This window comes from Taeniopygia guttata, chromosome 7, assembly GCF_048771995.1.
Source record: "Taeniopygia guttata chromosome 7, bTaeGut7.mat, whole genome shotgun sequence".
Classification (NCBI taxonomy): Eukaryota; Metazoa; Chordata; class Aves; order Passeriformes; family Estrildidae; genus Taeniopygia; species Taeniopygia guttata.
The window spans coordinates 13822745-13841613 of record NC_133032.1 but is presented as its reverse complement, the minus strand read 5'-3'; the positions used below and the strand labels follow the sequence as shown (position 1 = coordinate 13841613).

At 36.3% G+C, this 18869-nt stretch overlaps 1 protein-coding gene across 12 annotated transcripts in view; it reads left to right on the top strand.

The window, feature by feature from the left end:
• COBLL1 (cordon-bleu WH2 repeat protein like 1) overlaps positions 1-12400 on the top strand; it is a 105693-nt gene extending 93293 nt beyond the window's left edge. For all 12 annotated transcript variants that reach the window (XM_072932156.1, XM_041717324.2, XM_072932154.1 and 9 more), the window contains 5 exons: positions 635-893; positions 3300-3385; positions 4711-6320; positions 6960-7142; positions 9870-12400. In XM_072932156.1, coding sequence (XP_072788257.1) covers positions 635-893; positions 3300-3385; positions 4711-6320; positions 6960-7142; positions 9870-9956 — 2225 coding nt within the window. In that variant the 3' untranslated portion in view covers positions 9957-12400. The remainder of the gene's footprint in view (positions 1-634; positions 894-3299; positions 3386-4710; positions 6321-6959; positions 7143-9869) is intronic.
• The last annotated feature ends 6469 nt before the right edge of the window (positions 12401-18869 follow it).

Here is an 18869-nt window from a genome sequence, read left to right as displayed (position 1 = left end):
TATGAACTTTATTTTTGTACTGTAATATGAAGCACTGCACAAGACACTTTAATATGCTTAGGATGGTTATGGGAAATTTTTGATAGTGGTGGTGAAACTTGTTCAAACTATGGACAAAATTGGTATTTTGGTTACTCTTTAGTTCTTGAATATTCCTACTCTGATATAGAGGAACTGTGCATTTTAAAACTCACTGGAGAGCTAATGGAAGTACAAGAAATCTGGGTAAAAGCAACTGTCCACCTCCATGAAAGTTGGAGTTATGAGATAAATTAAAATATATATAACAATCTTAATTCAATACTTGAGTTAAATATGGAAAATGTTTTACAGAGGTACAGTTATAGAACCAGATGGACAGTAGCATGGTGATCAGCATAGTCTTGTGTCAAGAGAGAGAATTGAAAAGAACCACAGAATTCTGTGAAGTCTGAATGAATCTCTTAAATTTTAAATTATTTTTTAAAAATTGTATGAATTATGAAAAAAAAATCAGTTTTCCTTCTTCAAACTATTTAGGCTGCCTTGAACAGTCCCTTTTAATCTACAACCTGCATTCAGAGCTGTGGGTTGGTTTCAGTTTTGTTAGTTTGGGGGTATTTTTACTTTCTTTTCCTTTCTTTTATGACTGTAGATGTAAGGAGCTCAGAATACAACCTGGAAGAAATTGACGAAAGGGAGGAGATGGGTGTGCAACAGGGAGAGGACAGTGGAAGTACCAATACTTCTCCTGGGATAGGAGAGGTTATTGCAGCCTTCAGCTCTGCTGAGGTATCGCTGGAAAATGACAAAAATGATCCTGCTTCATCAGCTCCTGTTCCTGGCAGTGTTCCCACAGACAACTCGCAAAGCTTCAAAGAAGAAAAACAAGAAAATATGAGCACAGATGGCAAGTAAGTACGTTTTGTGACAAAGACAGGAGCATTGGGGGGACAATGGGGGAGGCAAATAAAATGCAGAGTGCTGTTTCATTGTGAAGCACAGAATAGAGAATTGTGAAAGTGGAATGAGCTTTAATATGCTTAGCTTTCATTGTAGCACTCTTCTGTGCACAGTAATTCATGCAGCTTTTCACCAAAAATGACAATGAAGTGTTCTGCAGTTCTGTTTAATCTTCCCTTTCCTTACTACTCAAACACCTGGAGTCCAGAAAAGCTGAATCCAGCTCTAAAATGCCCAGTGTATTTACTAGAGCAGCATGCTGCGAGAATTTTGGATTAATTATTTAAATAAAAATATACAAATTCATTCTTGCAGATAGGGGAAAATGGATACATCAACCATTTCTGTTCTTTTGGGCATGATTCTTACCGCTTGCATATTTGTTTTGGCTTTAATTTTTATTTTTTTCTTTTCCTTATATGTGGTCTTGACCTGTCTCAATCCATTTGCTCTCAGGAAAACAAGTTAATTCAGCTTTTTTAAAGAATAAACACATTAGTTTCCTTAACTGCTCTTTTTCCCTTCTGGTGATGCTGTACCTTTGCCCTTCAGCATGTTTGTTAAACTACCTGACTCAGCAGGTTTCCAACATGAGTTAGTGCCTGCTTGAAATAAATGTTGATTGTCCAGAGAAGTCCCATTGTGTTAATGTAATTCACTATTTCTCTGTTCCCTGGGGCAACTAAGCTGGCTACTGTTCCCAAATTAAATTGAAAGAACTATTTCGATTATTGTACTGAAGCCAAAATGTGTGACTGCCCTAGTAGCCAAGAACTTTCAAGGTAGTAAAGAGAGGCTTAACTTGTATTTGAAGGGACATTTTTGTCAGTCCAAGGACAAATGTGGCTTTGCAAAAATCTTTGATATTCTGTCCTGGTGAATATTGTCCCAGTTGCTTGGGTGTTTCTTCTGTTTGGTCAATATAATAAATTGTCTTAAATTTGCATTTTGTCAGGCCTGTGTTATCAACCTTTCATGTCTTATAATCCTGCTGATGGTTAGGTAGATTGTACTGCACACTCTGGCTTTAGAGTTTGGCAATTGCTTCCTGAAATTTCTTGGGGATTCTAAAATGAGGAGTGGGTTTCTCTGACATTCTATTTCTGGAAAGCTTTAGATAATTTTGATCTTTATATATAAGATGTAGTTACTTTGAGAAGTGTTTCTTTTTAATCCAGCCTGGGATGTATGCAAAATACTACAGTCAAAACCACTAATTTCTGTAATGATACTCCCTGGTGTTTTGTGGTTTTTGGGTTTGGTGGGTTTTAGTTTGATTTTTTTAAAATTCCTATTAAAAATCTAGTTCAGCATCTAGTTTAGCTCAGTCACCCTGCTCTGTTAATAGGAATGGAGCTCAGGAAGATAACAGAGTGCAGGACTGAGCTTTAACTTTCGTCCAACAATAATTTTGGGAGCATATGCTCCTGTTCAGCAGTTTATGAGGCACAGTGTGTTTGGGACTATACAGACAACATCAGCATGGATGGTTATTGAGAAATGTATCATTTTAAATGATTCAAAGAAATGTGTCAGCTCAAAGCACTGGTTCTGATAACTAATGCATTTGATGTGGCAAATAATTCGAAATCTTCATAATGCCAGTATTTCTAACTACATATTATAAAAATATATTTGAAGTTTTAATAACATTTTATCAAGAAATTTTGAAGTGTTTTTGCCTTTTTCATTCACCTTTTGAAGCCAAGGACTTAATACGTCCCCTCACCCCCAAAAAGGTGAGAAGTTTTGCAGTTCTCTTATTCCCCACAAATGAGGGGGGACATTGAAATGAGGAAAGTAGACATTGTATGTTTTCCAAGATGTTTAGAATGCAAGAACCGTGTTGTATGTTTGTTTATTTGTTATTCTCAAGGTATTTCTTGAAAGGGACTACTTTGAGAAGTCTGTACTGCTCACTTCATGTGTTCACAGTCAGTGTCTCGTTCAGAGTGCTGGGGACAAAGCCAGGGACACATTTTAAATTGGGGGGTGTCAGAACACTTTATATGAGTGAAAAATCATTGTGGCTTCACTGGAATGGAGTTGCTGTTGGAAAGTGGGTTGTTCAAACTGCACATGTAAACAAGAGGGGGAGAAGACAAGGGAAGACTGATCATCTGCTTACACAGAAGCAAGTGGAGCTGCATGTCATTTTGGTAAAATATCATGGCAGCATTTCCTCATGGTTTTTCTTTTTTTTTTTAATTGATTCTGTTGAGTATTCCAGTGTTTGGCATAGCAGTTCTGTTTTGTCCATCTGTGTTTGGAGAATATTGCCAGTTCTCTTGCATCATTCCTTGTGTTTGCTGAAATGAATGATACTAGCATATTTAATGTACTGTTGTGCTTTACAGAGGACTACAGACTAAGATAAGCAGTGAGGATGCTGGATTTCAAACAGACAGGAAGCTTAAAATTTTAGGTCAAAATAAAACTGATGGTGAGTAGTTCCTTCCTGTTGTTAATACTTGAAGCTTGAACTTTCCTATTCCTTTGAAGAAATGGCTACATAATCAACTCTTGGATTGTTATCATCAGATTATTTTCTTTATACTTGCTCTAGCTCTAGTGTATTTTCTTTGAGATGAGGTGGCAAGAATTGGCTGCAGTTTGGGGTTTTTTTGGGGTTGTATTTAATATATTTTTGCTTTAGCAGTAGATAAAGCTGCATCATGCTGTTATAGGATGGTGTGGGTGGGACAGTGCTGAGGACGGGGAAGGCTGGCCACAAAGGGAATCCTGCCACATGGGGTGACATGGCTGCCACACCCCACTGGGGAAGAAGAAGGCATCAGTTGTTCTTTGCTTATGAAATTAGAGTGAGTTTTCTGCATGAAAATGCAAATATTTTGAAGCACAAATAAAAGAAAGTGACACACTGATCTGAAACAAAATGACGACATCCTGTGCATCTAATGGGTCATAAATTTCTCTGTGGGTTTAGTGACCTGACTGATTTATTTTGCTCTTTTGTGACACTGATTTTCAGATTTATATATTAGGCCTTCTATAGTCTTGTATACTCAATACGCCTCTGTTAATAAATCATAAGAACAGAAGTCCTGTTTGTATGTGATATAAATTTTAACTACCATTTTATAGCATACATGAAATGAGGCTTTTTTTCTCCTACAAAATACCACTCCATATGACTATTCCTGAAAAATGTAATTTTTACCAATGTTGTGTTTTGGTCAGAATTTGGCCAAAATATTCATGTGTTTGGGAGATGATCACATGTTTAGTCCAGGGGTAGAATATTGAATTATCAGACCAACTAAAGGGTAGGAGAAATAGGTTTGGCCAATTGCTCTTGTCCATATGTTTTTCAATTGTTACCTTGTACAAATACATAAGGTGTAGTTGACAAGATTTGTAACATTAAAACTTAAGAACAGAAGCCACAAGTATGTAGAACTAAATAAAAACTGCATCTAAGTCAATATTGAATAGTCCTTGATCTCTTGAGTCAACTGGAATTAATTAGCACTTTTTATATTGTTCTAGAATAGTTTTTTCTATTAAGTTGATGCATGGCATCTGTAACCTGTTTATTAAGGAAGAATACTTGAGTTAGAATACAATTATTTGACAATATTAGTCAAATATAAATAGATCTTTAAAAGGGTTAGGGGAAATATTAACATCAGTGAGAAGCTAGTAATTGTTACTAAATACACTGGATGCAGAGCTTCATGATGCAATAAGAAAGCATGAATCTTTTTGGCATTTGTATTAATTTTGGAATCTTTCTTTAACTTAAAGATCATAGCGATACAAAACTCCTTCCAACAACAGAAGAAGGGAAAGAATTTCAGACAGCCAAAATTAAAACAGTAGATTTTAGAGAGAATAACAAGCTGGAAGTTGACAGACTATCAAACTGCCAGGCATGTAAAAATGACACCTCTGTAAGTCATAGGAATTATCCTCAACTGATTTCAGAAAAGCAAGATGGCAAAAGAAATGCAACTGCCTTGGACACAATAAAAACTCAGGATGTTGGAATCCAGACTTTGGACAGCAATTTGGGAAGGACTGCACAGAAGGAAATCACTGTTCCTCAGGGTGTTGAATCATCCACATTTAGAAAACTGGTTCCTCAACACGACAGAGATAAGAACAGCTCCCTTGCTCAGGAGATGCATGGAATGCATCAAGAGAGTGGAGATACTTCAATAGAACAAAATCTTAAGACACAAGAAGTTACTCATAAAAAAGTAATTCCAATAGAAGACCAGAGTCACATCTGTATAAATGGCAGTGATTTTGCTTCACCAGAAACAACTGCTGAAAATCTAGATGACTCTTCTGTAAAAGATAAGCCTTTTTATAGACAGGACACCAAACCTAAACCCAAACCCAAACCTGCTAATGAAATTACTAGGGATTACATACCAAAAATTGGGATGACTACTTATAAGATAGTGCCTCCAAAATTCTTAGAAATTATGAAGAGCTGGGAATCAGAAGTTCCATCAGATCATAAGGATCAAGAGGTATCTACTTTGGAAGACCCCAAAGAATTCATAGTGCAAACTGAAATTCCTCATCTGTCAGAAAGTGTGGGTCCTTTACAGGTTGGTTCACAAAATGAAGCTGCAGCAGCAAATGGTGTGCTGCAGAGAGTGAACAGCATTTCTGAACATACTGTGACCTCTGGAGCTGAGATTACTACCGAGAGCAACCAGATGGAAAGAGAGTCTTTCAGGCAGCCTGTCCAGCTGATGCTAAACTTGGATAATACAAATGCTTCTTCTGAGACTCAGGACAAGTCAAATGCATTAAGTCCTACAATGAAGCCTAGTTCTTTTTATCTGCAGATGCAACGAAGAGCTTCAGGTCACTATGTGACATCTGCAGTTGCCAGAAGCACAGTCTGTGCTCCTAATTCAATTCAAAATGAAGTTAAGAATACAGAGATGGGTAAAAAAATCTCATCATCTGATTTGACTTCTTTGGCTTTACAGAAAACAAATATTCCCTCTCCTCCTGCAGATCAAGAAAAAGTTGATGATGGAAAAATTACTGAACCTTCCACTTCTCCTGTTAAAAGCAATAAGCCTTTAAATGTTCCCTCCTGTCCTCCAGCACCACTGAATCTAAAAACTCTCAGAACTTTTGCAGTTCCAAAGCCATACTCCAGTTCAAGACCATCCCCTTTTGCTCTTGCTGTCTCATCTGCAGTCAAAAGGTCACAATCATTCAATAAGACACGTACGATCACTAGCCAGGCACCGAGAGAGGAATGTCCAGTGGAACTCTCCTCTGTCCCTTTGGCAGCTGGATTCTCCTCAGCTACCTCCATGCCTGAAGTGAAAAGTCCTTCTTTACAGACCGTAACGACAGGGTCACAAAATAGTCTAATGGATAAGGTAAACTTTGTTTCCAATACTAACTGGCTGTAGATCCAGTGCCATCACGTGCAAGTGGTGTAAAGGCTTGTTTCTGAACTGCTCCCTGGCCAGAAAGCGCTGGTTGTGCAGGGAAAACAAACACTGTCCACCTGCTGTCCACCAGTAGCACAGCATTGTAATGACATGCGGGAATGCAGGGAATGTTAAAAATAAAAGCAACATCATTCAGATGATTGGAAATAATTATTTCCTGCCATAATTAACATCCCCTGCTTTAAAGAACTGTAAATTATATAGTCATGTATCCTGTGTAATACTTATTTTTATGTTTGGAGTCTTTACAATTTGTTTTTTATAGTTCTGTGTGTTGGTTTCTTAAATTTAATTCTGAGTGGTGTGATCCATTTGGCTTCAAGTTGTCATGTCACAAGCACAGTTGAATGGAGCTATAAAGTTTTGCTAGCATAATTACTTGAGAGAAAAAAACTATGTGCTATGCTGGAAATGTGACTGATGTCAGAAATCTTGAACCAAGCAAACACTAGAATGGCAGCAGTTTGCTATGCAACCTTGTGCCGGGTTGTTTGAGATTTCCATTTATAACTAATTCAGATAAAACTTTTTGGCTTCTTTTCCTTCCACTTCCTCCGTTTATAGAAAGGCAGCCATGTGCATAGTGAGCAGAAGAGTCAGGCGCAGTCAGGTGCTTCCCCTGACCACCCACGCCCTGTCACCAAGAGACAAACCGCGATGACGCTCCCGCGTGCTGACCCCGAACAGATCCACCAGAGCCTGCTGGCTGCAATCCGCTCTGGAGAAGCTGCTGCCAAATTGAAAAGGGTGAGTTTTCATCATTGCATCCAAAACAAAGAACTCATGGTACTTCCTTCAAAATTACCATACTAATGCCTGATTCTAAAAGCAGTTAGTTTTGGCATAAACTGCTGCCAGGAGATTGCTTAACAATGGGAAGGGAGGTGGGGGAAGAGTTTTGCAGAATAAACTGGTGAATGCACCCACAGAGCTTCAACTGTCTGTATTTCCATACTGTACAAACATAATTAAAATCTTCCTGAAATGAAATAGAAATCTCTAGGTTATCATTAAGTATCTTGTCCATAAAATCTGTCTTGTTTGTTTACATGGTTTGAAATGGTCTGGCTTTAGAAACCTGCTGAGCAGCTTTGTTCTAGGCCTGAAGTGGCTACAACCTTTTGCCAGCAGATAACACACAGTTCTGAAGACAATTTTCCTATTTATTACACTTTATCAGGTCCCTAATTTGTTAGGCATCATAACTAAGCTATTTCTCAATGTTTTGTCAACAGTCCTGGGAGGACCATCTTCCTCTAATCCCTCTGGTTAAAAACTTTCTCTCTTAAAATTAACCTACATATCTCTCATTGGGTAAAACAGTCTACATTTCTGAAGTCTGTACTATTTCAAGTTTGCAACCAGAAAATCATAGTCTTACAAAGTTTTATTGACCTCGTATTAGTATTTTGCATTCTGTTTTGAGGAATAATTTTTCATTGCAGAAGGTCAAAGAAATTCAGTATTCAATTATCTTTTCTATTCAATTCAATTCTCTTTTCCATTTGAAAGAACCTAATCCTTTGTGGTAGCTGGATACAAGGGACATGTTTGTTTATTTTATGGAAGCCTTTGATTCCCTCAGGTCAAAATCTCGCAGTGAATGGTCAGATAGTGGAACGTTCCATTTCATAGGTTTTTGTTTCAGTGTAGTAGTGCAACAGCCTCTCTGAGACTTGTAAATCTCCCATCCTTTCTACAGTGAATAGGAAGACTGAGTTTCCTGGAAAAGTTGCAAGCATGCTCAAGTAGGGTTTGATCTCTAGTCAGTAAAAATGGTATATAATACGGAATATAGAATCGCTTCTAACTACATGTCAGTAATCATATTAAAAACAGGATAAGATTAAGAAAATGCTGTATTATTCAGAATCCGTTAGAGGTAAAATCTGTTCTAGTAGAAATAATGTTTGGATTTTATTTGCATATATTTTTAAGATTTTTTTTTTTCTTCTAGTGCATAATTGCATTCTGAATAATATGATACATCATTTATTTATTCATTCTTTTGAATAGATATGTTCTTAGTGCAGAGTTGACCCATATAGTCTTTATCAGTCTAGGTACAAGAATGGCATGGGGAAGGGGAGAGAGATAATGACTGAAATTGCTTTTCCCCTCCGTTTCTCTTCTGTGGGTGGGAGATGTGCTTTGTCAGTAAATTACGTGTTGAGACTGGGGTGATCAAAGGACTGTACTTTTTAAGAAGAAATTATAATAATGAAGAAACTGTAACCATAAAGAAGAGCAGTCTGCCACACAGAAATCTGAACCAGTCTTAAAAAAACCCCTGGAACACAAACAAAATGCAGTGAAGAACTCACTGAAGTTTTGCCAAGCATAAAATTGTACATGCTGTTCTTTTTCACTCTCAGAGTGCGTATGCTGTGGTACAGGTATGTCTGACAGCAGAAAGAGATTTTTTTGGCCTACAGCAGATTTAATAAAAACATGGTCTCATTTTATGTTTAACGTGGAAAATGGCAGTAGTGGGACAGAAAAATGAAGCATTTTGTATCAATTATTTATTTGCACCCAAAAGTGCTTTTGAGAATTGAGAGGATTTCTAGAATGCATACACCTCATAGCTTCTAGTATTGTGCTGCAGTAAGGAAAAGGAGCAATAATCTGATCCATTTGAACAATGAGAGATGTCTGTTAGGAACTTGCTTCTCTTTTTACCTTTTACCATAATCTTTCTTCTTGCAGCTCTGAGAGTAATTTAAAAAATAAAATCCTGGCACAACTTGCCAAAATCTTTAATTTTTTTCACCCGGTGTTTTACTAAATATGTTGTGAGTATGCAGTGCTGAGATCTGAGGCCTTTTGTGTTGCTGGTCTTTCCTGTTCAATAGGGCCCTCAGTAATTACTAACCTAAAATGGGTCAAGTGAGGTTTCTTTTTAACGATTTTTCTCTTGAGAATGTTTTCATTGTGTTTAGTAAACTCTGTGCTGTGGTATGTGGTTCTCATGGCAGTGGAGCATCTACAGCTCCCATTAACTCCATTTGGAGCTGTTGGGTTACGCAGTTCCACTGAAAAATCAAGCTTTGGCTATCTGTGCTAAAAGTTATGGTTTGCTTCTGATAAAAGAAACATTACCATGGTATAAAGTGTTTGAACATTTAGTAAGAAATCAGGTCTGTTGAATATTTAATATAAATGTTTGGTTTAGTGATATTTTTCAAGTACTTCTTTGCAACCAGGTGTGGAGAAGGACTAAAAATTGTGTCTTTTGAATAGTTATATATGAAAGTTTTAGTCAGGATAAAATAAGTTTCTATGTCTTCTATTTCCACTTCTGTGGAATATATGCTTAGTTAAGAAATCATACAGGAGATCTTCCATTGCAATGAGAAAAACACTAAATGAAGTAACATTGTGTAACATATTAGAGAGATAAAAATCTGGAAATTTAGGTTAACGTTTCTTTAATATTTTTCTTTTCTTTTTTTTCCCCCACCATGCCTCCAGGTTGGTCCTCCATCAAACACCATAGCTGTCAATGGAAGAGCCAAGCTTAATCCTTTGTATTCCACAGAAGCTAAGGCTAATCCCTAGATATTATACCAAATATTTTGCACTTTACTACTGCTTCATAGGCCAACTTAATACTAACTACAAATTTTTGAATGTGTAAATGCAAGTATATGTTAATATATTTTTGTCAACGGTAATAACAATTTCAAGCTGGGTCTTTTGATGCCTTGAAAAGTTTATTAGAATATGTAAATTATAGAATATTTTGCCTTTTTCTCTTTATAAAGCTGACTATGCTGCTAAAAATTTTTAAGACAAGGTGTAGGTGAGCTTTGCTTATGATAGAATGAGAATTGAAGATTCTTGATTTTAGCCTTCAAGACTGAACAATATGTAGCACTATGCTGAAATTACAGATTGGAAGCAACCTAAAAGGTTTATATCAAATAATTAATTTTCGACTGTGTATTATGTTAACAGATTGTATGAACTTAAATATACCACATGCTGCCTCCATATTACTTTATTAAATTAAAATTGTAATTAGTAGAAATCTTAATTCAATGCAATACTTGGTTTCTGTCTAAAAGAATTAGATATTTTAGTTCCTTTAGCAGACAGTAATTGGGATATGTATTTTGATTATATTTTTACTCTCCTGTAATTGTTTTTCCTGGTAGCACACACACAAAAATATCAGGACATAAATTATTGGAAATTTTTGTACTAATCAAAACCTTTTCTTAACGGTAGCATGACATAATGTTTTTCAACTACTCTTTAAATATCTGTATGTAGTATTTACCTAGCACTCAGATAAGCAATAATTTTTGTGAACTAAGTCTATCTTTAAGTAACTATCAACATGTAGTCGCTAACTAATAAAAAACAAATTCCAGTTTTGATACTTAAGAAATAGAATATTTTTTTCACTAGAAATATAACTAAAAAATGAACTGCTTTGGACTTATTAATATAAGATATTTCAATCTAAAAGCAACACAAAACCACATAAATCATGCTTATGTTGGAGATCATATTTATAGATTAAGCATTAAATACAAAATTGGGAATATATATTAAAAGAAAATGTTTGATGTTATATTTTATGTTTTGAGTTTCTTGTCAAGATTATACATTTTGGGGGAGGGGTGGAAATATGATCACACTCATGATTAAATAGCTACATTATGGATGCATACAGCAAGTCCTGGGGTGTTTGCCATATTAAAATATTTTTGTGCTGGACTTGATTTAAAATTAAGCAATTGTATTTAGTTTTTATTCTCTAATAATATATATATATTGTACTTTAGAAACATTATGTAAGTCAGTTTTAGAAACTGATCTAGATGTGCATTTTCAAACTGCTGCCAGGTTTTTGTGCAATAATCTCAAGGAGGTCTAATTACTTTCCTAGTACAGAGTCAATTACCAATTACAAGTATGGTGGTAATTCTGAAACCCTTTAAGGAATGTTTTAGTAAATAGAAGTTCATAAAAAGATCTGAAGAACATTCTTTCATTGCTGTTCTATCCTCTTTTCTCTTCTGTATCTCAGTCCCTTGTCAATGTGTGTTACCACTTCCATGTCCTCCTTGTTCTTGCCTCCAGTCAATAGTTCATTCTGTGGGTGGGGGAAGCTCACATGGTAGTTCAAAAGATCTGTTTCAGGGTCTGACTGCAAAAGAATGTTTCACCCTTCACTTGAAAATAGTGAAATGAAAGATATAGGGGCTTTTCTAATTTCTAACTGGGCTTACATTCTAGATTTCACTGTGTCTTGAGGGATAGACTTGAAAATTGTAACTTGCTTCCTGTATTCATGTCTGTGCTCATTGTGATATTTGAAGTATAGGAATGCCTAAAACACAGACACCATGCTGATCTGAAACTGCCAGAGAAGGGGCTGCATTGTGAAAATATTCTCTTCCTTGTACTTTGGGTGTGTGGGAGTTACAGGGTTTTTTCCTGTGTTGGTATTCACTGCCAAGGTGACCAAAGTTATTTCATAAAATAATTTTAATCTCCATCTGTGCTAATACAAATATATATGATGTTTCACTTTTTCAAACAAATCAACATAGTCTGAATTCTTATTTTGGGGAAAGTTTAAATAACCATACTTTGTTCTTTTCTTTAGTTTTAACTACAAAACTGTGCTGCTGTATGGTTTTTAGTCCTGTATATTAAAAATAAACTGCCTTTTCATGTGAATTCCTGAAGGCAAATAACATCTTATGTAACAGAGATTAAAACCACCTTGCCTGAATTTTAGGGTTTCTTCTTTTTGTAACTGAACTTGCTTGATAACTAATTGAAATGTCTACACATGCTACAGTACTGTGAAACTCTTCAATGAGACTTTTTACTAGCTGGCAGTTTTGTTTAGCTAAACTTTCTCTTTCCCTCTTCTTCCAACATGTATATGTAAGGCATTTTTAAATCTTGCTATTGTATTTCTACAGATGCTTTTGTTTTTTCTTACACTCTTTTATTAAAGTCTACTAGAGACGCTTGTTGAACTTGATGTGTTTATTCATTATTCAACCATAAAAACATTTCTGCTCAAGTAAGAAGTAAGTGTTCCTAGTAACTGCAAGCCCAAGATAGACAACATTTAATTTTTGTTGTGGATACCTTACATGCAGGGTAAACAGACTGTTTTTTCAGCCCAAACGTAGAGTTTGGACAACATGTATCACAGATGTTTTCCAACAGGAGGCAATTAGTTACACAATACCTCTTATAATCCCCTTGCTTTTGCATGGCAGTCAGAATGTTCAGGAATGAAAGTCAGGATACTGAAGTAAATGAAATGTCAGTGTAATTGTCCAGACAAAACAGCAGGCCCCAGTGAAGGTGCATTATGACCTACTGGTACCATTCTTTGAAGAAGCAGCAGGTATCCACATAGCACAGTGCACAATTCAGACTCCAGGGCTTTCAAGTTAAGGAGGGCTAGCAAAGCAAAGAGGTAGTAAAAATTATCTTGTTAGCTACCATAGAAGATATACTTTTTAAATTTACTATACAGAAGAATAAAATTAAGACTACAGATGTACCTGGAGAAGGGAGCAGTTTTGCCGGGACAGCACCACCAGATAACTTTTGGAAATATTCTTGTGACTAAAGGTTGTAAGTCTAAGGTAAGAGCTCTCATATTTTGCAGCTGCAAGATGTTGGACCACTCAGTGTCTCTATTTTTGGGATGTACATTCAGTAATCAGTGCCTTAGTTTTACCAGCTACTTGTAACATATAACATGAGGATCTCCAATAAGACATGAAAATTATGTGGATATGGACAAGAAGCATGGTATCACAAATGACAGCACCTGATACTTTTAACTTGGTTTATTTCAGGTAGCTGTTACCAGACAAAGCAAATATTTTCAGTTGGAGCTACTTAGAATCCTATTTTAAGTTGCCAAAAGGTTTGCAATACTTCTGTTAAATAGAAGCAAGGAAAAAGTGCTGTTGAGCAGTAGGGTGTGAATGCTTGGCCAGACTGCATCTTATGAGGTGTTGGACACCTACAGCAGGATAAAAGACTAAATGTAAATGACTAAGCAGGTGCGTTGGGATCCGAACAAATAGAGCTCCTTGCAGAAGGGAACATGTCTTAAATTTTTCTGTCTGGGTTAGCTGACTGTGAGGCTGAAGTCAAAGTGGTGTGTTTGGACCAGACCTGCCACAATCACGGGCCCAAAACTGTTCGTGGATGCTGTGAATGGCCTGAGGTTCTGGAGCTGTGGTGTTCTGTTAGTGCTCGGCTGCTGACGGCATAGCTGAAATATCACTTGTTGTAGACAGATTGCTTATGAAGTCTATTTTGGTGATAAAGCAAAGCTGTAGCAATATCAATGGAAATGTTTCACAGCTTCTAATTGAAAAGCATGCCTTCTATGGGGGATTATTTTATATAACCCAATGGAAAATCACAGCTAGGGCGCAGGGTTTTTTCTTCAAAATTTCTGATTAGGTAGCTTTGTGAGAGGGAAAGTGTCCTTGTTAAAATGACATGAAATTTCCAAGCATGGTAAACTTATGCTTGTTGAAAACTTAAATACTTAATTTTGTTTTATCTTCCATGAAAGAGCTACTTTATATGGAAACTAACTCTTCATTAAGAATCTATTGCAATATATTGTACATAAAGTTCCATTACGTTTGTCATCTGTTCCTACTTTTTAACACAAGCAATTTACTTTTTTGGTGGGTTTATGTCTTCAATGAGCATATTTGGAAGAGATGTATAGTTTTCTCATTTTTAGCTGTATTAAACCTCACGTTCACTAACAGTACAACAGCTAGTGTTTAAGTGAAAGAGGAGATGACACTTCTCTTTTCACATCCCTCCTTCACCATAAAAAGATCACCAAAATTGTTAATGGACAAAATTATTCCTAAACTATTCAAGACAGTTAAGAGAAAAAAAAATAATGGGAGGGGGAAGGATAAGGAATGAGGTAGAGATAAAAGGAATTTCACTTTTTTTGATCTAGATGCTTTTCTTGAACAGCATGTTCCACATTTGCTAATATAGTGATAGAGGAAAATCTCTTAACATGGGGAAAAGGAAAAATAAATGTATCCAAAAAGGAATAATTTCAGGAAATTTCAACTTAGTAGTAGCATTATTAGTATTATTTCATAGTGATTGTGTACATATGGACCTGGAAATAATTAGGGCTGTATCTTTCTAAGCTGAAATAGAACTCTAGTGCCAAAAGGAACCCCAAAGAGTTTAATTGGCATGTAAGCTGCTAATTCCTCTGTGAACTTCCCAGACTTTGAGAACAGTCTTGTGCCCATAACATAGCACTGTCATTATAAACAAACACTAGTGATATTTGCTTGTTAACAGTTTGTGATTGTACAATGAGTGTGTTTTTAGTGGCTGTTTTGTTGATAGCAGCTGTTCTGGGTGAAGAACAATTGTCTTCTGTTTCAACAAATCTGCTGGTGATTTCTAAAGCATTAGTTTCCATGAGTGTCTAAACATTCCCAAAGAATGCTTATAACAGGAGTTTGAGGGGTAGGGTGGGAAGCTTATTCTTAAATTTGCCCTTAGTAATTTCAATAGTCTCAGAACAAATTGTACAGTTTTTACTGAGAGTTGGGTCACTATTAATACAAATAACAAACATGATATGTAATCTGTGCTTGTTAAGACAATACTAGAATGCATTCTTCAGAAATTCCTAGTCTTCCAGACTGATGGAATAAATTTTCTTTAATCTCTTCATCTATTTTACCAGTTGTTCTCAGTACTAAGCAGGGCAGGTTTTGCTTTGCCTGTCATATCTGATGTCATCACAGCCAGAGCAACAAGAACACGCTAAAATACCAGACATCCAAGGAAATCTTCACAAGTGACAGAAAAGTGTAAAGAATGTGAATATTAAAGACTAGGTTTGTGTTAGTGGTGGTGAACATCCAAAGGAGTAAAGGAATTGAAGCATACAATCAGCCCAGGGCAGAGGGAGAGTTAAGTCCACAGAACCTCCATCAACTGCTAAAAAAAAAAATAAATCTGGCCAACAGTGTCTGTTTGCAAGTGCTAGTGTACTCAGTGTGCTAGTGCTGGTGTACATTAACCACTAGAGTACTTACAAATGGTTAAAATATTTCTAGTTTAAAAATACTTAATAAACTCTAGCTGGACTCAGAATTTTGTAATTTTCCTGCAGCTATGTGTCTGTCTACCTGTTTAATGTCTTTTTCCTTTTTTCCCCCCTATGTGATCCTGAGCAAGAAAGACTACCATCTAACAGGCTATAGTCACGCTTAATCTGAAGTGGCAAAGCAAGAGAAAATGAATTTATTTCACATTTGCTTAAAGCTTTATATAGCTCTGTTTTATCAATAATACAATAAAAATAATATTTTAAATAGTTAAGCTGATTGCAGTTTTCTAAATTAAATACTTGAACTAAATGGGGAGATGAAATGCAGGAGCTGAAATTGGTCACCTTTGGTTAAACAGCATGATTGGCCTGATCAGCAGACACCATTCCATTGCTTCAATTGCTAAAAGCTAATTAAACACTTGATTTCTGCTAACTGAAGTGTATTTGGCCACCTGCAGTTTCAAAGTGCATGTCCCAGAAAGGAAATCCCTACACTATCAATGCCAAGCTGCTGCAATTCTAAACTTCAGCATCTAAATGAAACAAGGAGGTGAAGCAAAGGTTGAAGAAGTGGATTGCAGAAAACTTCCTTTTTAAATTGCAGAGGACTGGGAGCAAGCTGGGCACCCAGGCAGCTGCAGAGGTAGGTGCCTCACTGTCAAGGATTAGCATGCTGTTAACCCTTCTCAGGAGCAGCACTAGAGCCAGGGTGAGTCTTGAATAGTCAGAAGGCAGTTGAGCTGCTGGTGGCCCCAGCTCTTTAAGCATGATTTGACCATCTCTGACACATCTGTGTAACCTCACCTGAGCTCTGCTGTGAGCTGTGTTAAGAGCTTTAGCAGAAGCTACCATGAGACACAGGCACAAGCTCTATGTATCAAGTTCACCTAGGGCTTGGCTCCTCAGGAGAAGGAACCACAGAAGATGGAGTTCTGGGGGACATGGGCTGCAAGGCTCTACCTGTAAATAATGACTTTTTTTTTTTTTTCTTCACTTTATTCAAACTCTGTCTTCTGTTGTGTTCTTTAAAAGAAAATTTCAGAAGTAAAAAAAATATTTTCGACTGTCAGGTGTGCTTGAAAGTTCAATAGACATAAAAGACACAGCCATTGCTGCCAACTAAAGATGAAAAGGTGTAATGAAGGGTCTGCTAGCCCATATTGTCAGGAAACGGAAATAGGCGCGTCTTGTGAAATTTACATTGCTTTAAAAATGTAATTTGGAGGTGATTTGAAATGTGAGTTGCCTGATCATCAGTGGGAAAAGCAACATATGCAGGAATCAAATAAATCTCCAAGTGAAAAATAAAGATGTTAAAAGCAGCAGAATTTCAGATTGAATTCTGACTCTTTAAATTGCTTATCTAACAGTGGAAGGCAATTTGGGTGAGAGAACAAAACGACCTTTGGAAACTGTGTGAAGAGAGATTAAAGGAGTGGGGTTGCTTTAGTTAAAAAAAAAAAAAAGGAAAAACTGGTTAGGATGACATAACCATGTTTCAATACAAAAACTGCTACATGAATGCAAGTGATTAATCATTGTACTATCAAGCAATAGGCTGCTCTAGCTTTAGAGCATAAAGGAAGAATAGTTATGCTGGATAAAACTGGAGGTTTATTTAGCTGGCTCTCTGGCTTTTGACAATGATCAAAAGTATATGCTTAGGGAAAAACATAAGATTATAAAACACACAAAGTAATACTTACCCCCAGGTATGCTAAACCTTCAACATTTTTAACTCTGAGAATGACAAAGGGAATATGATTTTATGTATCTAATAGTCTTAAATAGTCTTGTTCAAGAGCTTGGCAACTTATTTTTTCAACTCCCAGAAATCTTGAACAGTGACACATTCCTGTGTAACATGTAGTTTTTCAGCTTAATGATACACTGTCTGAAAAATGATTTTTTGTTTGTTGTGAACTTCTACTTGCTTGCCTAATTTAATCCTCTCCAGTACTTTTCCTGAAAGAGATATTAACTCATCAATCCCCATCCATGCTTCTCGGTTCCACTCATATCCTTACATAACATCAGGAGCTGTGCCATAGGCATTTGAGGCTTGTACGTTTTGCTACTATATTAATCATATATCAGCAAGGTTTGCAAAAAAAAAATATGTTGCTCTGAGCATGCCTATATTTTATTTCTCTCAATATCGTGAGAAGAGGATTTTTTTTCTTAAGACACATTATTTTAATCTGTCTCCTTTTGCTGTAGCGGGTCACCTACAAGATATACCTATTCTGTACAAGATCAAAGTTCTAGAAAGGTTTGTGTGTCATGCTTCTAAAGCACTAAACATTGAGCTGAATAGAATCTTGTGAATCCTATTTATTCACTGCTGTGATCACCTGATTCACAAGTGATTTTTCAGTTCTCTGGCCAGTGAACAAAAGCACTTCAAACCTTAAGGATATGATATATACTTAGTCATTAATTTCAACTTAAAGACTATGTACTTGGATGTTAAGTACTTTTGTATACAAATACAAGCAGCTGTCCAGAAATCTGGAACAGGGCGAATGTATTGCCTTTAGTTCAAACACTCTAGCCTGGCTTGCAATGAAATGCTATTTTTTCCTGAACTGTTTCTGCTGATTCATTGTTATCTTACTTTGTATTACAATGTTTAAGTGAAACATGCTGCTTTATCTGTCTTTAAATGAACTACCTTTGTGGCAGTGTTTTTAGATGGGTCTTTTGATGCCTTTTTAATGGTACATTAAAACTTAATGATTGCTGAGTAACAGTAGAATCCCCATGGAAGCACATATGGTATCTGCATTAATACTGAATGAATGCATAATGATCAGTAGAATTTCAGTGATTTCCACATGAATCAACAGTGATGAGCCACTTAGTGCTACACTCAATTACATCATGTTTAATTTATGTAGCATTGTTTGGACATTATGTTTAAAACGTCTTTAGTAAATCATTGAAACGCTAATTGAGCCTCCATTTCAGGAACAAATTACAGTGTAAACATAAAATTCATTTTTTTAACACAACAATTAATTTTTCTTGAAGCCCACTTGCAAAGGGTCAACAATTTGATTTATTCTCACTATTATTCCCTGAGAAATAGAATCCTAGTATGAAAATGGATTGTAGTAGCTGTTAAATTGTTTCTGTTCCCTTAGTTGTGCAGCCACCGGACACTGGAAATGCATTAATTCCCTGAACTCTGGAAAAAATGGCAATACTTCACCTGCCCTATCTGACTGCTGCCAAGCAGTTCAGAAGACTTTTCAGGTCAGATCTTGCCCAGATCTATGCAGCAGGCTCAGAAGAGTCTCCACAATGCCTGAATAACACCACATCACCTCTCCTGTTTGGGAGGCCTTCTGGCACAT